This window comes from Gorilla gorilla, chromosome 15 (assembly GCF_029281585.2).
Source record: "Gorilla gorilla gorilla isolate KB3781 chromosome 15, NHGRI_mGorGor1-v2.1_pri, whole genome shotgun sequence".
NCBI lineage: Eukaryota > Metazoa > Chordata > Mammalia > Primates > Hominidae > Gorilla > Gorilla gorilla.
In genome coordinates this window covers 25,935,324-25,959,348 of record NC_073239.2, presented here as the reverse complement: position 1 = coordinate 25,959,348, position 24,025 = coordinate 25,935,324, and the positions used below count along the sequence as shown (strand labels likewise).

The following is a 24,025-nucleotide window of genomic DNA, read 5'->3' as shown; positions in this document are numbered from 1 at the left end:
CCACAGTGAACCTCGTCAGTAGAGAGACATAAAATAGTGGGAAAGTACTAAGCAGATTGTGGAGAGGAAGGAGCTCAGGAAAGGCTGAGAGGTAAAGGGCTAGTAGGTTTCAGTGCAAAGAACACAGCATCACTGTTGTGATATTCTTGCCTCGGTATAACCTAAATCTAATCATGAGGAAATATTAGACAAAACTTAATTGTGTGATATTCTAGGAAGAAACCAGCCTATAGTCTTAAAAAGTAACCAAGGCCATGCAAGTCAAGGAAAAATGGAGGAACTGTTTCATACAGAAGAAGACTAAAGAGGCATGACAACTGTATGTGGCACATGATTCTGAAATTGATCCTTTTTCCATAAAATATACTGTAGACATAATTGGTAAAACTTGAAATAGGATCTGAGAATTAAATGATAGTGAATGTGTCATGTAGTATATCACATCACTGCAATGTGCCAGTGTTAATATCACATTTTGCTAATTGTTTTACTGAGGCTGTGTTAGAGAATGTCTTTGACATTTGGGGGTAATGGGACAGCAGGTCAACATCTTACTCTCAAAATTTCAGGGAGAACAAAAGCTCTCCAAACTGTACTTAAAATTTTTCTCTAAAATACATCAGATTACTCAGTAAGGGAATTCTGACTTTAAAGCAGCAGTCAGAGAGGTACGTGTGACAAGAGGTTCCAAGCTGTAGCTACAGGCTTTAGAATAATCATAGTTGTAAAGGACACATGCTAACAATTTCAGTTTGGTTTCCCTGTGGTTATGTCCTTATAACCATCAGTATGCTCCCCAGCCCTTAGCATCAGATTGGTCTTTAAAACCTTAGCAGATGTTCTAAGGCAGTTATTAACACTGTAGCAGTTTTAAAGTATGTTTCCTCTTGAAGAAGAGTGGGAGCTGTTCTTTCTTTAAGCAAAGCAAGTATCTACTATTAGAAAAGGCTGTGCTAGATGCTGAAGATACTGGAAGCAAACTCGGGGACCCACAGGCCCTAAAACTCTGAGGGAGGGGAACCTTCCTCTTGTATATTAGGATCTGTGGTCCCAAGCGGGTAGGACAAGCCTCATTACTCTTTTGCCCTTTGTCCTCTAGCTGGTTGATCATAGTTGCGGCAGTTACGGCAGGAAGTGCTCAGTGAAGCAGGGTGACCAAAGCCAAAGCTTTCTAGCTGGGGCACCAAAAAGGGAAGGCCAAGGAATTGGGAAAGTACCAGGGAGATTGTGGAGAGGAAGGAGCTCAGGAAAGTAACCTCGTAAAGTTGTTCATGAATTCCTGGGTTCACCCCTGAACTGCACATCTATGAAGCTGATCCGAAACAGCATTTCAAAGACTGAGAGGGGAAGAGCTAGAAGACGACCTCCCAGTCCCCAGACTGACCACTGGTTCATGGGACAGATCCCAATAGCACTTCAAGAGGTTTTGAAAATAGAATCGATGATGGAAAAATAACCTATGGAAGGCTGGTAGGAACATTAGCCTGTACTGAATCAGGCTAATTACCTGTTAAAACAAAAATATCAGTATTGTCCTAGGATTTAACAGGACCTGGAGTCTCATAACCTAATATTCCAAATGCCCCAAATACAATATTTATTTGTAAACATGAGAACTTTAGAGAACTTACCATTATCTTTATTTTACCATTCTTTGTCATATTCAGGGAGTACAGATAATTAGAGAATGAGCGTTAGTGTTCCAAATCATATAAAAAATAAGTGTCTTATCAGTCATTATGTTTTGAAGAAAATCAGCTAGTTTTTATTCTATCATAAAATACAACAATTCTGAGTTCTTGCATCTTAGGATACACTTTAAAGTGAGACTGAATATTGTTATTTGTCGAGAACAATGCTTTATCACCTTTCCACCAAAGTGCACATACATGATAGAAGAACAGACAATAAATGAGTTTCTCTGGACAGTCTTGGGCTTTGGGTACTAAGAGTAGTAACTCAGAGCACTGCAAGCAAGACATTACTCTGAAGTCTTATGTTTTGTCTTAAAATTTGAGGCAAATATATTCTATGTGATATAACAATTTTTTTAATAAAAATATATGGTTTTCCCATTCTTATAGTAATATAAAAGCCTTCAGAAACATGTGTATTTAGGGGCCCCCCAATTTGAGAAGTATGGCTTTAGGCTCAGCTAGATGATTTTGTTTAGCCAGCAAAGTCTCATAACCCAATTCCTAGGGTGACCATACATCTGGTTTCCCAGGATAGTCCCACTTTCATACCAGTTGTCCTTATGTAATTGTTACTGGCACCCCTTTTGCCACCTCAAAAGTATCCTGTTTCAGAATTGTATGGTTACCCTGCTTATATCCTTTCCTTTCATTGTGAGTTTATATCTAAAAGGGAAATCTCAACATTATACACAATTTGGAAGATACAATAGAGATGCTCTCATAATCACAGCCCTCTAATCCCACCTCATTTAATCTTCTCCATATTTGTATTTTACATGGTTATAATTATATGCCTGTTACCTTAGTTAAATCAAGAGCCATGTTTTGTTTTGTCACATTTATATATGCCTTGAAACGTAACATACTTGTGTTGACTATAATACGTAATAACCACAATTATGAAAATATTTTTTTAACCTCTTTTCCCCTATGCAGCAGGAACTCCAGAAGATAAAATGAGGTTGTTTCTTATCTATTATATAAGCACACAGCAAGCACCTTCTGAGGTATGTCCTTTATTCAGTTATTGGGAAGAAGGGGAATGCTTGTTTGTAGACTACTACAATTCAGATTTTAAAACAGAAGTAAAAATCACTATGGCTAAATATCTGCTTCATTCCTTTCTTTAAAAGAAAAATGGCCAGGCGTGGTGACTCACACCTGTAATCCCAACACTTTGGGAGGCCGAGGCAGGCAGATCACTTTGAGCGCAGGAGTTTGAGACCAGTCTGGGCAACATGACAAAACCCCGTCTCTACTAAAAATACAAAAATTAGCCAAGTGTGGTGGCGTGCGCCTGTAATCCCAGCTACTGGGGAGGCTGAGGCAGGAGAATCGCTTGAACCTGGGAGGCAGAGGTTGCAGTGAGCCAAGATCATGCCACTGCACTCTAGCCTGGGTGACAGAGCAATACTCCATCTCAAATAAAATAAAAGAAAAAAAAGAAAAACAATTTGTTAAGGCTGCTTCTATGTACTGCTGTGTTTTATAGCAACTTTTATTGTTACCAGGGGAAACTACCCGTGAAACATCTGACTACTTTTAAGTTGTTGGAATGTAAACTGAATTTCAGTGGCCAACATTCTTATTTTTGGAAAATAACTATTCTAAACTAAGTTAATCAGATTTGCTATGCTTTTTGAAAGGTTGACCTTATTTTAAGATTGTTTTAAAACTAATGTCCAATGTAGAAAATACATTGTCTATTCTGTAAAAGAAAGTGGTGATTTTGGTATCAGACTTCTTCTGGGTTAGAGACTGTTGACTTTAATGTTAACTGTATACTTTTACTGGATGAGCAAGAAGCATAAGAACCTCAAGATGACATTTAGAATGTGGCTGTTCTAAGCTCCATTCCTTTGCTGGTAGCAATTTTTTGTTGTTGCTGTTGTTAGTATCTGGTAAATTGATAGGGTTTCTGTTGGTCAAAAATCTTTGGCATATTAAGACAGCAAAACTAAACCTGATATTTGCTCTCAGCCATTCTGCTTTACCCTGGGAACACAAAGCTTCACTTCTAATTTTTTAAGAAAGTGTGGTTTTCTTTTTGTAAGTATCTCTTTCAGGCCAAGGTGGGAAGATCACCTGAGGTCAGGAGTTTGAGACCAGCCTGGCCAACATGGTGAAACCCCATCTCTACTAAAAATACAAAAATTAGCTGTGTGTGGTGGTGCACATCTGTAATCTCAGCTACTCGGGAGGCTGAGGCAGGAGAATGCCTTGAACCTGGGAGGCAGAGGTCGCAGTGAGCCAAGATTGCTCCACTGCACTCCAGCCTGGACAAGAGTGGAACTCCATCTCAAAAAAAAAAAAGTATCTCTCTCATCAACAGGGGTTTACCTATATATCTCAGGGGATTCTAATAGCCTAATTAAAATATTTTTCTTAAGAATATGTGATTTTAAAACTTAATTCAGTGTTCCCTTAATTTAATCACATTATTTTTATTTACTTTTGGTAAGGATTATGTCTTTTCATAAATTTAAGTGATCGTTAAGATAGGCTCCTTTAAGTTACACAAATTCAGCCAGACTTATCAGAAAATGAGTAAGGAAGAGTGAAAAAAAAAAAATGTAAAAGTGCAGGACACCTGTTGTCAAGTTAATGAATCTGGACCCCTAGATTGAAAATGAGATGAGAAACCGAAATCTGCAGCTCCCCTCAGTTGGTGTCATTCCTCTTGTGTTTCTGGTTTAGAAATATTCTTGGTCAAACCAAATCATTCATTTAGTGTGTGTCCTGAAGAAAAGCAGTCTATCCCAGCAGTAAAGGAAAAAATAGCTTTGTTGGACTTGCTGAGAAATTTAAAAATACTGTACTTTTATAGGTGATTTGGGAGCCTCTTAAAGGTAATTTTCATTACATGTGATTTTCTTGTCTTGGGTGCTCACTTGGGTACTCACTTAAGATGTGACTCCACTCTACTTGGGTGCCAAGAATTTAAACTCATGCCTTTGGTCTTACTTTTTAATTAATCAAATAGCAACAAATAACATCTTTCTTGAAAGTAAAATTTTTTGTCATATAGTTCTTTTCTTATTTCAGGCTGATTTGGAGCAATATAAAAAAGCTTTAACTGATGCAGGATGCAACCTTAATCCTTTACAATATATCAAACAGTGGAAGTAAGTTTTATTTTCTTCTTTAATTCCTGTCATTTAAAAGAGTACAATTGAGGCTTCATTCCCAAGAAAATGGGAATGCTAATAAGAAAACTGAACAATGCCTTGGTGGTTTTATATATCCAGTGGCATAAATATTTCCTTATCTGGCCCACCCTGTTTACAACTTAAAATTACATAAAACAGTGATGCCTTTCTTTCCTGGGCAAGCTTTATAGTTTCTTTACTGATAAGGTGAGAAAGTCAAAGACTGAAATGTCTGGAGTCAAATGTCTCCAAGGCATTAAGAGGAAATTTTAATTTGACTAGTAATCAAAGAAATGCAAATTAACATAATGCAAATGTTTAGAAAATACCATGCCAAGGATACAGGAAAATTCACTTGTGCATTTTATACTCTATTAGGAATATAAATTGTCAAAATTTTTCTGGATGGTATAAAGAGTTCTTTAAAAATAGCTCTGACCTAGTACTTCTCTTAAGGATTTATCCCAAAGAAGTAATTGGAGCTAAGACTTTAGACACAATTGTAATAATGAAAATTTTAAAAGCAACCTAAATGTCTAGCAGTAGTGTTAGTAAGTGAATTGTGGTATTTCTGCAAGATAAATACAGTCAAGTCATTAAAAATCAGAAGGCTTACTTAATGACATTGAGAAATGCTCACGTTATATTGCAAAGTAAAAAAAAAAAAAAATTATAACACTCTTCATTGATTTGTTTAATAAATATTTCCTAATAGCGAGCATGATAAACAAGGCCCCAACTGTCAGTGAATTCACATTTGTGTTGAGGAAACAATTAACAAATAAGCAAATAAATGAACAGAATAATGTTAAACCATGTTAAATGACATAAGAAATAAAACTAAGTGGTAAGATTTTAACCTGCTGGGGGTGATAGCTAAATTTGCTTAGGAGATCAGGGAAAGCATCTAGTAGGTAGTCACATTTGAGCCAAAACTTAAATGACATTTTTTACAGTTATGATCCCTGTTTATCCATTTTTTCATCCATATGTATGTGTTCATATAAGCATACACATAAAAACATGTAATTACAGAGTTGAAATGGCATACAACTAAATGTTAATAGTAGATAATTCCAAATAGTAGAATTTTTTTTCCTTTTGGGTGCTTTTCTTTATTTTTCAAATTTTCTACAAAAACTATTACCTTCAAAATAGTTTTTAAAATAATTAATTTTTTTAAGACTAAAGGATTAAATAGGCTTTCTGATCACAATTATATTTAAAAAAAGCATAACAAGAGAATTACACCAAGTTGTTAACATTAGTTATCTCTTGAGTGCTGAGATTATGAGTGCTTTTTATTATCTATACTTTTGACTTTTGAAACTTACTTTTGTCTGTGTTCTTGTAATAAGAAAAAAAAATACACAACAAACCTTTGTTTAAAAGGAAAACTGAAAACTGTCTTTCCCAATTTTTATAATACAGGTTGAATCCCCCTTATCCAAAATGCTTGGAACCAGAAGTGTTTTGGATTTTTGATTTTTTCAGATTTGGGAATATTTGCATATATATATATATATAATGAGATATCTTGGGGATGGGACCGAAGTCTAAACAAAAAATCAATTATTGTCTCATATGCATAGCCTAAAGGTAATTTTATCAATATTCTTAAGTTGTGCATTTGGACTGCAACCTGACAAGAGGTCAGTGTGGAATTTTCTCATTGTGGCATCATGTCTGCACTACAAGTAAACATTAGTGTATATTCTTTCATTGTTTATACATATGACAGATTTTTTTTCTAGAGACAAGGTCTTGCTCTGCCACTCAGGCTGGAGTGCAGTGATACAATCATAGCTCACTGTAACCTCACACTCCTGGGCTCATGATCCTTCCATTTCAGCCTCCTTAGTAGCTAGGACTACAGGTGTGCACCACTGCACCCAGCCAGATATTTTTTAAAACTGGGAAATCATTTTTAGAGATACAGTTTTGTATTCTAGTTCTTAATAACTTTCATCATGCCAGTTCATGGAAGTATTTACTGTTTGCCTAATATTAAATCATATAAATATACTGTTATTTAACCCTTCTTTGTTGTTTAGATATTGTTTCTAGTGAAAAACTATTTTTTTGTTGTTGTTGTTAATGCAGAAATTCTAATCCACTGCTGATTCACATCATCCTTTCTGAACAGGACTGAAATTTTTGTTTGGGATTTCTCTAAGGGTATTTATTGTTGGCACATTTTGTCAAGATTGAAATTGAATATTTTTAGCATTTCTACTACCACATCTTAGTGATTTACATTTTTTTACCTTATAAAATTTTCTTTAGGTACTCTTTTTTTCCCAGTTACAAAGCATTTAAAATAAGAATCATTATGAAAGAATACTGATTGGCATAAAATGTTTATGGTGTGCCACTAAAATGTGTTATAAAACAGTGTATACAATATGATGCTAATTTTGGTTTTTAAATCATATATGTTAAATAGGCATATGTCGTAAGATTAGAAGACTATACACCAACATCTTAACAGGGGTTACCTCAAAGTGGTAGGATTCTTCTGGGAGCGTTTTATATTTTCTGGATTCTCTACAGTGAAAATACTCTCAGAATAAAAATATTTTTTAAGGCACATCTAAATGCCATCTTTCTGCCCATCCTTCATCAATCGTATTGTTTAGTTACAGAGATTCTGGACATTTAGAAAGAGTTGAAAATAAACAACTGTATGCAATTAAGTGTAAAAGTCTGTGGTATATAATGTAACTAAAGGGAAAAATCATTGAGTGGTAGAGTTAGAAGTGTTAACAAAGAAAGTGGTTTTGAACTTAGTCTTAAAAGGAAATGTACAGTTTCTATTGAAGAAGGTAGTGAATTTATACTCCCTAAAGGACAGCATGAGCAAAGGCATGTACCTGGAAACAAGGGAGCATAGAATGTAGGAAACAATAAAAAGACTAAATTATTACATGGTTGTTCTTTTAAGCCATCAAGTCTCTACATCAGTTCTTTTTATTTAAATGATCAGATAGAAATGAAGAAAAATAGGAAGTTTGGAAAACTAATGCATTTGTACTTCTTTAAGAATTTCAGGCTGGGCGCAGTGGCTCACACCTGTAATCCCAGCACTTTGGGAGGCCAAGTTGGGAGGATCACTTGGGCCTGGGAGGTCAGGGCTGCAGTGAGCCATGATGGCACCACTGCATTCCAGCCTGGATGACAGAGTGAGATCTTGTCTCAAAAAATAATAATAATAATTCAGTGTTTTAGTACTAATTGTAGTGTAGTTATATTAGTTGAAAAATTCTCTTTTCAGAAAATGTCTGCATCATAGAAGTTAGTTAGTCAGTAGATGTTTTAATACCGTGACACCCAGAGTTAGTTCTAATAATTAGCTTTTAAGTACAACTTCCTTCTTTCACAGGGCTTTTACCAAGATGGCCTCAGCTCCGGCCAGTTATGGCAGCACTACCACTAAACCAATGGGGTAAGTATTTTTAATAATTCTTTTGCATCTTTGTACTCAAAACCTTACTTAGACTTTCATGCCTTAAAAACACAATGTCTGATACTTTGAATGCGGAAAATGTCACCATGCCTTTGGTGACATTTAGATGGCTGAAGTTCTCCTGGTTTTTTTTTCTATTTTTTAACTTATTTTTCATTGACATTTAATAATTGTACATATTTATGGGGTACAGTGTGCTAATACATACCATGTGTAATTATCCAATCAGAGTAATTAGCATATCACCTCAAACATTTATCATTTTTTAGTGTTGGGCACATTCAGATTCTCACTTTAAAATGTAAGTTAATGTCTTTTACATGGTATGAGCTGAAACTTAGATAACATTTTTTATAGTATCATCCCTATTTATCCATTTATCCATCTGTGTGTATCTGTGTGGATGAGTATACACATACATACATTTAATTGCATAGCTGAAATGATATACACCTAAATGTTAATAGTGGGTAATTCCAAGGGGTATAGTTTTTTTCTTTGGGGTACTTTTCTTTATTTTCCAAATTTTCTACAACAAATATTGTCTTCTAAATGGTTTTTATTCATATGCTTGTTTGTTATTATAACATAGTTTTCATTTTCAGAAAACATTTGAAGGTTAAAACTGTTTTAGTACCAATGTTGATAACTAATATAGACTTGAAGCTAGGCCTGGCTTCAGGATAGATTCAAGCAGTGCTAAATGATAGGAAGTCCTCAGGGCTAGGTATGACATCTTACTCCAGAGACCCCAGTGGAGTATGTGTGATTTTCAGAGAAACTGAACAAGGTAATTCTGACTACTCTTTTTGGTACCATACAGTTTCCAATTCCTAGCTTACTTTTTAGAGCTAAAACAAAAGCAGGAAGCCAGAGGAGAACAGGTTTATCCTAGCCCCACACTGAGTAACTGGTTTTAATGAAATAATTTCCAAAAACAAAAGCACTCAGCCTTATAAGTACTTAGCAAAAGGAATCCAGCTGGCCTCACCTTCAGACAGTGCTGCACAGGTTAGCACACCCCCCAGAGTTGCCTGGTGACAGGAATCGCCCCAGGGCCATTCATTCCAACAAGGATTACTTTCTCTTGCTTCTGTTAATGAAAAGATTTCCATCCTGTCCATCTCTTCATTTCAGAGGGGAGTAAGGCAAGATGAGGAAAAGGAAAATATTTTTGGAAAATTACTTCCATGTGTTTAATAAAATAGACTTTTCAGTTTCATCCCTTAAAAATCTTATTGAACATTAGCCTATTAGAGTTCTTATGATTTTACAATTGGGATTTTGATAAATATGTTATAAGAAACTCTTGGGTGATCTGAAAGCTGTCCCTAGCCTTCTTAGATTTTAATGCAGGATTACTAATCTGTCCCACAAAACATCTTTTAATTCCATGTGAGAGACTGTTTGAACCACAGATATAAACCCAGTATGGCAAGTCACTTATTGGTGTTTTGTTGTTGTTGTTTAAAATGTAGACAACATTCTCAGAGTTGAGGCAAAATTCGCTAAGTCTGTTCTGTTTCACATTTTTTTATGATAGATTTTATGTATAGAGAGGACAGACAATATACAATGTAGAATTGGATCCAGCTGCTGATAAAAGAGAACACAGTAATGTTTGACTTACTCATAATACTTGCATATATATTTTCAATATGTTCATATGGTTTGAACTCCTAAAGCAAATTGTCCAAGTTACTAGCTTTAAATTGGTTTTTTTTAGCATTAGACAATCAGGAAGGCAAGGAATTCTCTTCAAATTATAACTCGCAAAAAAAAATATAGCTAAGAGTAGGAAATTAAGATGTTTATTTTGAGGGCAGCTCTTTATTTTTGTATTTTTTAATAATTATTGACTAATCAGAGTATTTTAATTACTATTTTATTGTTAAATAAAATTGCAGCTGTGATACCCATGGCAGCAGAAATTCTCAAGACCCTTCTGTTTAGTGAAAACAAAGGTGGTAGGTACAGCGAGCATCAGCATGTGGTGTGTAATCAGGTAAATATTTTATTGATAACAGATTGGAGAGGCACTTTGTACTTAGAATGGTCCTTCTCTTTTGCCCCCACCTAGTCTTTTATCACGAGTCATGAATACAGGATCACAGTTTGTGATGGAAGGAGTGAAGAACCTGGTTTTGAAACAGCAAGTAAGTACGCTTGTTAGAAAACATACTGGTAACTTTTAAACATAAATGTTGACAGGCTAACTGCTCAGGTAAAGCAACTCCTGGATTTATTCAAGTAATAAATAGGAATCATAAAATCAAGGAGTTCCTTTTTTTTTAAGTTCTGGGGTACATGTGCAGGGTGTGCTGGTTTGTTACATAGGTAAATGTGTGCCTTGGTGGTTTGCTGCACAGATCAACCCATCACCTAGGTATTAAGCCCAGCATCCATTAGCTCACTTCCCTATTGCTCTCCTGGCCTCCCACAGGCCCCGATGTGTGTTGTTCCTCTCCCTGTGTCCATGTGTTCTCATTGTTGAGCTCCCATGCGGTATTTGGTTTTCTGTTCCTGAGTTAGAAATCAAGGAGTTATTAGTGTATTTAAGACTCTGAGGGTATTTTTTACATGTGTAGCTCAGAGCTCTGTAATTTTATACTTTTTTTAAAAAAATTGTTCATTTGGATTTGGACTTTACTTACATTTTGATTTGTATTTACCATCAGGTTGTTGAAAGTACGTTAATTGAAAGAATGAACCTAACCTATTTAGAATAGTGAACTGTTACATAATGAATATCATTTCTTTTAACATATAATCAGAGAATATTAATAAGCTAATGAACTTCATATCTAAGGTCCTTTGTAAATTGGACTAAACAAAATATTTTAAATAGAATTTATATTTGGGGTTAATAAAATTGTACCTCGATTTCGCATTTTCTTTCTTTTAGTCCTTCATTTTGTATATAGGACCCTTTTAAATGACTTGTTTCTGTGATTTTTCTATTCTAATATATAGATATTCTGCTTCAGTCATTATTAATTTGGTATCTTTTCAAAAGATTTGTTTTTTACTTTTAATTTTGGAAATTTTCAAATATGCATTATCAAACTCTCCTGAATCCTTCAATTAAGTCAATATCCATTCTTGTTTCATCTATCCCATTTGTGTTTTTTATTTACTTTTACTGGAATATTTTAAGGCAAAACTGAGATAATATTTTACACAGAAACTCAGTTTGCAATGAGAAGGGTTTTAAAGGCCAAATCAAAAGAATCAGTTATTCAGACCTGAATATTGTTTATTTACCTGTATTCAGAAAAAAACAAGATCTTTTCTTTCCTCCACACTTTTCTTTCTTATAATGTTTACTTGTGGTATTTTATATACTTAATCTTTATTTGTGGTTTAATAAGTTATTTTTTTCTTTTTCTTTTTTTCTGAGACAAGGTCAGGCTCTCTTGCCCAGGCTGGAGTGCAGTGATGCTAGCTGGGACTACAGGCACGCACCGCCACACCTGGCTAATCTTTGTATATTTTGTAGAGATGGGGTTTCACTATGTCGCCCAGGCAGGTCTTGAACTCCTGGGCTCAAGTGATCTTCCCACCTCAGCCTCTCAAGTGCTGGGATTACAGGTATGAGCCACTGTGCCTGGCCTCATTATCCCTTTTAGAAATTATTGTCAATCCCTCTCATTCTACCTCCTGGTAAGGAGCTACTACCAAATACTTAAGCTACTTTTTCTTACTCTTTCATAGTACTGTCGAGAATCAGCTTATCTTCACCCTCTTAGACTATATGTGAAAAGGCACAATAGGAAGTTTGGGCACATTAGAGACAAATGTGCTATACTTTACGGCTTAGCCTGCGCCCGGTTCTTATTTATCGTCAACTGTGGACAAAATGATTTTGTTTCATGAGACAAAGGGGACCACCAACTTCTACGGTAATGTCTGCCTTTTGCTAGATAGACTGGCTATTACATAACCATATGTAGTTTATTTTTAAGGAGAATTACATATTTTTCTTCACATGTCACTGTTAGAAGTAAATCCCAATAGTAAGATTTCCCTAAACAAAGTATTTCTTGTAACATATAACTCATAATATTTAGAAATTACAGACTTTAACCTTTAGAATAATCATGGTTTGTTTTGTTTTTGAACTTACTACCTCAGAGTCACATGGTATATATCCCCTATGATACCTGTAAAAGACATCTAAATTGGTCAATTCTTAAATATTTTATTGTGCTAACACAAAAGTTTTATTTTATTTGGAGTGCATAAGATATAGAAACAATTCTTTATGATCTTACATCTCTGTTTTTTTAATATTGCAAATAACATACCACTTTGACATAGGCAGTTTCTCACTTACAAAAGTAAAATTTGAAATGATCAGTGGTCACCCCATCTGTATATTTTTGCCACCACTACCAGAAGAGCCATGCCATTAAAAAAAAAAAAAAAAAAAAAAGTTCAGAATTAGAGAAATAGGTATTGACAGGGGGTAGGAATGGTTCATTTTATATTATCATCAAGTAAAAGTAATAGTCATACAGTATAGTTCAATGTAGTCTTTTTTTTTGTTGCTCTTTAAAAAGAGAAAAAATAGATGGTACTGAAAGACAAATACTCAGGCTTACCTGAGCTTTAAATGTTAGTTTTTTCTGGGTACATCTTCATCTCTGGTTACTACTGTCCATGACAGATTGCTAGGATTGAAATCTAGAATCAAGAGTGTAGACATTTCTAATTGTTCTTAATAAATATTACCAAATTATCCTCGAGTAAAGAGTCTCTAGAAATAGGTAAACTCAGAGAAATCCACGTTAAAGCTCTATTACCCTTATATTCTAAAATTTAGAGGTACTGTGGTGGGAGGTGCTGGGCAGTTTGGGAACTGAGAGGTAAGAGGTATCAAAGAAGACACTGCTGAAGATCAGTTCTGTTTCACTCTTGGAATATTATGAGTAATGTATGCCTCTTAAATCTCTAAATATTGTTTTGGATCTTTTTATCTGAATAAACAGTTTAAACTATAAATAAATTAGAATAGGATTAGCTACATCCAGTTTTCTAGGTCACTTATAAGAGCTTTTTATACCTTGTTTTATGGGCAGCATAAGTTTTGTGCATCACAAGTATCAACTATCACATAAAACCAGTTGAATGTTATTCTCAGATTTGGAATCTATTTGTGTGAGGATAATTGTACAAGAATGTGAAGATGAATAATGTAGCATACAGTTGCATAATTTTAGATTTCTGTTTTACTTTCTTTGGCCTGTTTACAAAAATAATCCCTCCTTTAAAAATGAATTAACAACACATAAATTACAAGCAGTGAAAATCCATAGATTAAAAAAAGACTTAAAATACACAGTTGCAATGTCTGGCCCTTAAGATTATGATATGAACAAGAAAACTATAAAACATGATTTTATATGTCTGGTGCAGTGGCTCACGCCTGTAACCCCAGTACTTGGGGAGGCCAAGGCAGGCAGATTGCTTGAGCCCAGGCATTCAAGACCAGCCTGGGCAACATGGCAAAAGTCCATCTATCTCTACAAAAAATACAAAAAAATTAGCTGGGCATGGTGGCACATGCTTGGGAGGCTGAGGTGGGAGGATCACGTGAGCCTGGGAGATGGATGATAATTTATACAACAGTGACTGGATATCAAGTTGTGTAGTAATTGTTTCATAACAAATACATATATCAAAACATCATGTTGTACACCCAAAATATATACAACTTATTTGTCAGTCATACCTCAGTGAATCTGCAGAAGAGAATAAATCACTGTTAATTATGTAATATTATAACTTAGAAATTATTTAATAATTATTAAATTATTATTTTAGGAGTGGTAATAGTGTTTCGGGGTTTTTAAGAGTTTTTATATTTTGGATATGTGTACTGAAATATTTATGGCTAAAATGATTGTATATTGGAGACTTTCTTTAAAACAACTTAGGGGAATGGGTAGTAGGTGATAGTACAGGTGAAATAAGATTTGCCACGAGTTAATACTTGTGGAAGCTGGGTGAGAGAGGGATAGATGTGTCTTGGTGAGTTCACATAATCTCATTTTCTTTATTGCCATGAACACGAGATGATTTTTAAACTCATCTGTAAGATAAGGGTATTAGATACACTCTGTAGATCGCAGTCTGGTTTATAATTTTAAATTTTGGAAAGAGACAGCCCATCTTGTTCCCTCTCCTCGTAGCTTCACTTCACTGGCAACTTTCCACCCTTCTATCATTGATACATCTCTCATCTCCAGTATTTCCAGTGTCCACACATGCCATCTAATTCTTTACTTGGCTGATAACTGCCTTCAAGATAAGCGTCCTCTTACAGGAGGTCCACATAGGGCTTTTTCATTCTCCAGGGCTCTGATAATCAAGACAGTAGCAATTCTTGTCCCAACCCCACTGCCAGCTTTGACATCAGAGTATCATCTGAAGCCCAGGGCTGCAAGGGAAAAGTTACAAATAGTCACCATAGATCAGTTGTCAATATAGGCAACAAGTGGCTAATTCTAAGAGAACTCAAAGGAAAAAAAAAAACTTCCCTATTTTGGTTATAGAACTATATTATATTTCTTAGTTGTCTTTTTTTTAAGTTTTTGTGCATATTTTATTTTGTTTTGTAATACACCATCAGAAATAAAGTTAACATTGTTTTTACCTAAGCTTTTCCGGTGACTAAAATCATAAAACACAACTAAAGTCATAAAATGAGTTAGGATTTTTGGAAATAGATTTCTCACTATATTTTTTTCAGATAAAGTTTCTAGTTCATGTATTTGAAATTTGAAGAACTTTAATTTAGGATATTCCTGTGTATAGGACTCTTGTCTCTCAAATCTATATCTATAATGACTTTCTAATAAAAATTTGGTTGCTAACTATACAATAATGTTTTCCATTTTATTTCTAAACAACAATTTCTAAGAACAAAAAATATGCTTGAGAATTCTTACAACAATGGAGTTTTTCATTTGATAAAATTTTATTTATACCCCTTTTACTGAAGCACACAGACTTTTTATGTTTCTAAAGACACATAAGTAACACACAATTTGTTGAGCAAAGAATATTGTATGGTTTTGTTCTGATGTTTTCCATGTGCTAATATGTTAGCTGCTAAAATCCGGTTTTTTTAACCAGTAAGACTTGATTAACCTGGTATGTAAATTATTCTAAATATATAATTGATTTTTTTAAATGATTAAGTCAATTCAGGCCTTTAGGCAAAGAATGAAGGCTAGCTAGAGCATTAGCTGGTGACAGATCTCAAGAGTTGTTTCCTGAAGTACTCTTTCCTACGTTTTAAAGACATTATGTATTTTTTAAAATCATTCTCTGTACTTGAAGCTTCCATTAATGTATGGGAGTATGTGAATATTGTATTGTATGGGAGTGGTAGATGTGTAGATGATTTTGGTGTGTTATTTGGTTGTAAAAACCAGACAAAAACATACGAAAGAGTTGTCTCTGGGCTCTTTAATTTTTGAACAATTTTGCTGGAAAGAAATTTTTCTCATGTTACTTAATGACCTATTTGGCAGACTTGTCTTCAGATATAGCAGAACTATAAAACACAAAGTAAAATTTAATTGTATCCTTAGGAAAATCTCATTTTAGACTAAATAAAGATTTATCATGGAATATTGGTATGAATATTCAAACTTCCAATTATTTTCACAAATATAATAAAAAATAATATGACCCTTATGGTTTATCATTATATATAACCTTTTCTAAATTTTCCTCCATTGTATAGATCTAAGAGTACAATGCAGGAAGATAAACACAGAATTCAGTGTAAATAGAGAAATTGATATAAAGCTGTCAATTTTAGTAAAATTTTACAAAACAATTTACAATGTTCTTTTGTTCCAGAATTTTTTAATTATTTATTCTTGTTATGTTGCAAAGTACTTCATTGTCTTTTGTTGGTATTACTTGGAATTCCTAACTATAGTTTTCTCCTTTGGATAAAGCATTTTAAAATCTTTATTTAAAGCACATTTAAATCTGCACCCAGTTACTCTTTAGAGAAACTGGTTTAGACTCACTCTTAAGTGAACAGACTCAATTTTATTTGAAACAAAACTTAAAAGGTAAAATTTTGAGCCACATTTAAAAAAAAAAAAAAATCTGAATAGTATTCAGAAGTATACTCAGACAGCTTGAACATTTGATGCTTGTATTTATATTTGAAAATACCTAGCCAACACAAATGAAATAGCTTTAATTTTAATTTTACTTGCCTGAGACAATCTTAAAAGGTTTTTACTTTACTAGTCTAGGGAAGGCAGCAGTATCCTTAGTGACAGTCCATTTTAATAACAATAAAATGTTTTATGATCTAAGAAAATGGAAAATCCTTATATAATAGTAATGTGTTATTTATAGATTTTTATCTGATCTATAAACAATCAGATTGAATGTTTTTGTTGTATGAAGTCTCTGAAATACATAAAGTACAATAGATACAAGACTGTTCTCTTCAGAACATCCTGTACAATTCACAAAGGAAATACCAGTTGAAAATGAACAGAATAACACTTCATTAGGAATGCACTTTGAATAGGCATAATTTTCTAAATTTTCTAAATTTGACTTATGTTCAAAATAATAAAACTTGTCAGACTGAAATGTAACAGTACTTCTTATGCCACAGCCTGTAAACAAGTCAGGAGACAACCTTTTGCCAGCACCTGTGTTGTACATTTCATGTTCAAAGTGGAATCTGTTCTGTAAGATGATGCAGTGCAACATTGAAAACTTGGAACTTATCCCAGGCAAAATAAAAATGGTCAATAAAGTTGTTTGTGTATCCATATACCCATTTTCCTAAGTACAAAAAATACCTTTTTATTAGAAATGAACGAACTCTTACATCATTTAATCTCATACATTTTCACGAACTTTAAAAGTTACTTTATTTTTAAAGAGAACTTTTATAATCCACAGAGAGGAAATGAAAAAAATACAGTGGGATTCTGGCCAGGCATGGTGGCTCACGCCTGTAATCCCAGCAGTTTGGGAAGCTGATCACCTAAGGTCAGGAGTTTGAGACCAGCCTGGCCAACATGGCGAAACCCTGTCTCTACTAAAAATATAAAAATTAGCCGGGCATGGTGGCAAGAGCCTGTATTCCCAGCTACTTGGGAGGCTGAGGCAGGAGGATCACTTGAACCCAGGAGGCAGAGGCTGCAGTGAGCTGAGATTGCGCCACTGCACTCCAGCCTAGGCGACAGCGAGTCTCCATCTCAAAAAAAAAAAAAAAAAAAAAAAAACGGGATTCTTGTTTGATCAAAACAAAAGCTTGCAGTTACTAGTATTAAAAGCAAACACCCAACAAAGTAAAAAGCCCAAACATGTATTTGTACTAAAACCTGAATACACCTACACATTTAAAGAAGCATTTTACTTAGAATTATATTTTCCTGTGGAAACTTGAGTAGTGCCAAGAGTATTTACATCTTTGACATCACCTTTACCATTCACAGACTACTTAATCTTAGAATGTGTTTAATTGAAAGGTAAGCATACTTAACTGTAGAATGATCAGGTTGTTTTAATAGAGAAGAACTTTGGTTTAATATTCTAATATTTAACAAAATACTTTTCCACAGAATCTACCTGTTACTCGTATTTTGGACAATCTTATGGAGATGAAGTCAAACCCCGTGAGTACCATATAACATATTTTGTGTAAATTCCCGAATGTGTCAAACTGACTAGTGTGAAAGAGGATAAAATCAGATTGAGTTCCTTGTGAGCTTAATCACAGCAGAATACATGAGGAAAAGGAAGAGTCCATGTTCTCAAGAAGCCTTTTTTAGCCATTATCACAGATTCTGGGAATTGGTTTTCTCAGCTGCCATACCCATTCTGGCCAGCTCTCATTCAAATGTCATGTAGATTATATCCTATATGTATAATTAAATGTAAAATATATCCTAAGGAACAAATTTCTATAAATGAAAAAAGAACCAGTGAGCATCTGTTGATATAGTATAAAGAGTACCAAACCAATTTAATTTTATAAAAGTTAAATTAGGAAAGAAGTGCATAGTAAAAATGTTAAGTACATATGTTTACAGGGCACTAAATTCTTTTGGGCTGAAGAAGTAAATTGACAATGAAATCATTGGGTGAAGAGACAAATGGGTCAATACCGTTAGCATTGACTTAAAGAATGGGTTTCTAAGCTATCTGTTTGTAATTCAAGAAAGGAATGTAAAAATCATCACAATCTGTTTCATAAAATATCCCATCCTGTTACTGTCGCAACCAAAAGGTGGTTATTACCACAAGAATCTGGAATCAAAAACAGGCAGCATGAGCCTACCGACATCAAAACCCTGGTTTGAGTTTATCTAAAACCCTATAGATTTGGCAGTGAGGCTTTAGATTTGGCAGTGAGGCTTAGGATTCCAATTCTAAGAAAGAGTGAGAACAGTGTCTTCAGATGAGTGTGACCTTTTTTGTAATTGTCAGAACATGACTGTAATAACAAGAAACTAACAAATTTTAAAATTCACTGGTGTGAAAACAAAGATACAGTGTAATAAAACATCTTAAAAGGGCAGTTAATATTAGGAATGGGAGAATCATTTATAATGATAAACTAAAAAGGATTGGATTCTTCCATCTGGGAATCAATACAGATAAAGTGGTATACAATGAAGTAATAATAGACTTTGTCACTACATCCTAGAATACATGAAGAAGGGGTTCTTCCTGAAAAGCCTAAGAGAGGTATACATTTATGACTAATTGACTTAGAGAATACTGCTTCCTAATAGGCAATAAACTTCCAGAAGATACTATGCCAAGCAACTATAAAGATTAAAAATATAAGTAAATGCAAAACTTTAGACAGGTGCCAAATACACAGGGGGTTAAGAAATTTTGATATTTTCCAGGCATGTTTGCCTGTGCCTGTAATCCCAGCACTTTAGGTGGCCGAGGCTGGCAGATCACTTGAGCTCAGGAGTTTGAGACCAGCCTAGGCCACGTGGTGAAACCCTGTCTCTACAAAAAATACAAAAAATTAGCCTGGTGTGGTGATACACACCTGTAGTCCCAGCTATTCAGGAGGCTGAGGTGGGGTGGGAGGATCACTTGAGCTCAGGAGGTTGAGGCTACATTGAGCCAAGATTGTGCCACTGCACTCCATCCTGGGTGACAGAGTGAGACCCTGTCTCAAAAAAAGAAAGAAAAAATTCTGTGATATTTTGTTACTCTCCCTAATCTTGAAGTTGAGATGAAAAATAATGACAGTAATAATGATAATAGCTAACATTTATTGAGTACTTATCATGTTCCAGAAATCATTCAAAGCATTTTGCGGTGGCTCAAGCCTGTAATCCTAGCACTTTGGGAGGCCGAAGCAGGCGGATCACTTGAGGTCAGGAGTTCAAAACCAGCCTGGCCAACATGGTGAAACCCCGTCTCTACAAAAAATTAGTGGGGCATGGTGGCACGCACCTGTAATCCAAGTAACTCTGGAGGCTGAGGCAGGAGAATTGCTTGAACCTGGGAGGTAGAGTTTGCAGTAAGCCGAGATCATGCCACTGCACTCCAGCCTGGGTGACAGAGCAAGACTCTGCCTCAAAAAAAGAAAAAAAAAAAAGCATTTTTCACCTATTATCTCACTTAATCCTCATTAGAACTTTCTGAGAAAAGTACTAGTATTATTATTTTCATTTTATAGGTGAGGACACTGTAGTGCAATGTAACTTAACCCAAGGACACACAGCTAATAAATGTCAAACTGAAGATTTTAACTAAAGGCCAAGTTTTTTACCATTACGCTGTATTGATTAGGGCAAGAATCATTCCCTCCATGGAATCCCAGAACTAGAGAGTTAAAGAAACATAAGTCATCTTAACAGTGGAGGAGAGGCAACCAAGAAATGTTGTGACTTCCCACGTCACACTACTTCTAGTAGCAGAATTGGAACCAGAAACCTACTACTGCTATATTCCTGCTTGGTGCTCATTCCAGCATACACATTCCTTCCACATTTCTCTGTCATAAACACATGGATTGCTACCTTGTGGATCTTACTGAAATGTTTTCCAAGCTGTGAAAGTTCATTGATCAGTTCCCTTGACTTTCACTTTATAACTCAAGGCATATTATTGCAGACAGATATTTTTTTACTTAACTAGGAAAAAGTAACTTTCTGTTTTGAAAGTGTTTCTTCATCTGCTAGGTGAGGCAGCTGCCTGCATTCTCATCCTTCTCCTGTTCCCAGATGGACAAATTGATTTGGAGGCAATGAAGAGATTAGCAAAATGCTAAAGAGATTAGCAAAGTATACTAAGTTAGACCTGATAAATAATCTTGATTGTATCCATTTGAAATGCTGTAATCTAATTCTAGATGCATTTTTATCAGTTCATTTATTAAATGTTTTCCTTTCATTTCTTAATTGAATAAATTAAAACTAAGGCAGGATATCAGATAGGTTATCTTGCCTTGTAAGTCTGGCTGGTAGTGGTTTCTTGGAGCAAAGTGTTGAAGGATCCTTACACTATGTTTGGGTTTACTGAGAGTGCTATGATTGATTAGCAGTGTCCACCCCATTGGGTACAGGACTAAATAGTAGCAACATGTGTAGCATATTTGTCAAGAATCAGGTTTTGATAGTCCTGTCAACACTCCAGAAGAGAATTAGTTTCTCTGGCATGGTAATTAAGAACTTGGGCATTGAAAATAGACTGCCTGGGTTCAAATCCTGTAGTTCCCATACTTACTAATCATGTGACTTTAGAAAAGTTACATAACTTTTCTCTACCCCAGACTGCCAATCTGAAAAATGAGGGTAACAGTAACAACCTGATAGACCATTATTGGGATTGAGTAATTTCATCTAAAGCACTTAGAATAAAGGTTAGCACATAGTAAGTGCTCATTAAGTATTAGGGGTGGTTGTTATACATTCTACAAAATTGATAGATTCATTAAAATAGGATACTCTAAGCCAAACTGACCTTCTGAAGAGAAATTCCACAGTCATGGTAAAGTTCTATTTTTTTTAATAGGAAACTGATGACTATAGATATTTTGATCCCAAAATGCTGCGGGGCAATGACAGGTAAGCAGCTTTTGTCTTGTTTAACTTGTGGATTTTTTCCCCTCGAGAATGGAAATAATTTTTTTATTATATAGTACTGCTTATTAAAAATCCAAACTATATGGAAAACTCGTAAGGAAACAAGGATGTATAATCTCATTATCCAGAGATATCTCTAGTAATGATACTTGGCATTTAGATGTTTTTCCTTCCACATATACACACACACAAATCCATTTAGACGTTTACTGGTGTTTTTATGAAATGGTGGAGGTATTAGAAACTAATTGTGGGTGAGGGAAATTTCGATAACGTGTTTTTAAATGAATATTCTTATTGGACCAATTGAAAAAAATAGGAGCTTTATATTGGATACCAGTTGTTTGGTTGTTTTTTATTTAACTGGTCCATAAAATTAAAGTCACTGGGAACCACTGCTATATAACACCTTGTGTCAATGAAACATTCTATAAATAAATTCTGCATTTTATCACAGACATTGGATGGTAAGATATCCTTATGGATATTATTTTTCATGATTTAATTAGCAGTGGTATGACAAATAGCCTACAAGATACAGAAAAAGAATAGGCAGAATTGGGGGCAGGGGGGTGGGGGGCGGGAATAACTGCCTTGGACTGATTTGTCTGTAGCACTGAAACTTAGATGAAGCTAGTGAAGCTAGTTTGTTGCCTGTTCCTTATGTTTGGGATCTTCAGAACTTTACATTTGCTGTATCCCAAGCTTTCGTATCTTTGTAGATGGTGTGAAAATAATCTAGTCATTAGATTAAATTGTTTGATAACTTGAAACGTTATTCCCTTTTCTGAATTTACCAGAAATATCACCAAAATTGCGTTAAGAACTGCCAATAGCAGCTGCTGTTGGCAAGAGAGAATTTGACAAAGAATGGATTGTGGAAAGGGGGATGAGGATTGACTGCTAATGGGTACAGGACTTCTTCTAGGGGTGATAAAAATGTTCTGAAATTAGACAGTGATGGTTGTACAACTCTGTAAATATACTAAGAACCACTGATTGTACACTTTACAACAATGGATTAGCAACTTTTTCCTATATTAATGATTCTCCAGCTTACATTTTTTCCTTCCTTGCATTTAGCTAACAAGTAGATATACAGTTAGCCCTCAATATGTGTGGGTTCCTCATCCATGGGTTCAACCAACCAGGGTTCGAAAATATTTGGGGGGAAAAACGGATGGTTGAATCTATACAGAGCATGTACACACTATTTTTTTCTTGTGTTTATTCTCTAAGCAATACCTAATACAGTGTAAACTATATAGTTTGTAATACTGTTTACATAGCATTTACATTATATTAGGTATCGTAAGTAATCTAGAGATTATTTAAAGTATATAGGAAGATGTGAGTAGGTTATATGCAAACACTACACCTTTTACATAAGGTACTTGAGCATCTGTGGACTTTGGTGTCTATGGAGGTTCCTGGAACCAGTCCTTCATGGATATCAAGGGAGACTATACTTGGCTTCTTGGAAATTTACTGAGAAATGTTTAATCCTTAATGTAGTTTATGCATGGTAATGAGGAAGAATATTAGCATTGATAAGACAGATAAGCTTAGAGTTTCATTTTTAACAGAGACTTCTCCTGAGCTATCCCATCACAGTTAAATCTTGGTGATTAATAACTAGTAATACTATTCTATAAGTCTTACCTCTCCTCATCCATGTCTACTGTTTAAGGAACTGGAACACTGAAGAGGCATTTCAGTCAGGTGGACTTGTAGCTTCTTCTGTGGAATATTCAGACAGGCCATAGAAATGAGGAAAAGATGATAGAACTGTGTCATCAGCCTCTGAACAATTAAGGAAAGTTATGATAGCCCTCTTTTCTCAGTTGATATTTTCGAAAATTACTTAGGGGAAAATCTAAGTTGTCCTTTAAAGTCATACTCTACAGCCTGTTTTAGCACTCAAATACGTAAGTCTAGACTCGCAAAAGCTTTGAAAAATGTCTTTATAATACTTTGGTGTCTAAGAGATCTTTAATAAATAAGCTACAGCAAAATTCAGATCCCTCCCTCCCTTCCCCGTTTGCTTCCTGAGTTGTTATTCTTTCCATACATGTATTTATATAGTTTTTCCACAAATGTAGATACCCACAAACTATATATAATATTGAGTTTGGTAAAAATTTACCACATAAAATATATGCCTTATCCATTCACCACAAACCCAGACTTACGCTCCTCCTCATGGGAGTTGCTGCTCAGTCATCTAGAATTTTATTTTAAAGTAATAGGGTTGACCCATTTCCTTTTAGACTCTGAGATATCTCCCTTTTCTAGCTGCTTCTTGTGAAACCCAGTTCACTACCTGGCTCAGCAAAATTAAAGGACCCACCCCTCTAAGAAGGTGAAGGAGGTGGAATTGTAAATACTTACCTAATAGTGCATGTGTGTGTATTTCCCATACCTATTTTATTCATAATAAAAGCCATGGGTGAAATTTTCAGTACGGTTTTTCTTTATTACAGCTCAGTTCCCAGAAATAAAAATCCATTCCAAGAGGTAAGTTTCATATAAAAATTCTCTGTTCCTAGAAAGGGAAGATGAAAGGTGACCAATCTTGAAGACTGTCTGTCCCAAACATGG

At 34.8% G+C, this 24,025-nt stretch overlaps 1 protein-coding gene across 4 annotated transcripts in view; it reads left to right on the top strand.

Moving 5' to 3' along the window:
- Positions 1-24,025, top strand: part of SCFD1 (sec1 family domain containing 1) — a 107,129-nt gene that overhangs the window by 69,294 nt on the left and 13,810 nt on the right. For all 4 annotated transcript variants that reach the window (XM_019009843.4, XM_019009844.2, XM_055361353.2 and 1 more), the window contains 7 exons: positions 2,634-2,704; positions 4,743-4,822; positions 8,229-8,291; positions 10,393-10,468; positions 17,930-17,983; positions 21,354-21,406; positions 23,908-23,941. In XM_019009843.4, coding sequence (XP_018865388.1) covers positions 2,634-2,704; positions 4,743-4,822; positions 8,229-8,291; positions 10,393-10,468; positions 17,930-17,983; positions 21,354-21,406; positions 23,908-23,941 — 431 coding nt within the window. The remainder of the gene's footprint in view (positions 1-2,633; positions 2,705-4,742; positions 4,823-8,228; positions 8,292-10,392; positions 10,469-17,929; positions 17,984-21,353; positions 21,407-23,907; positions 23,942-24,025) is intronic.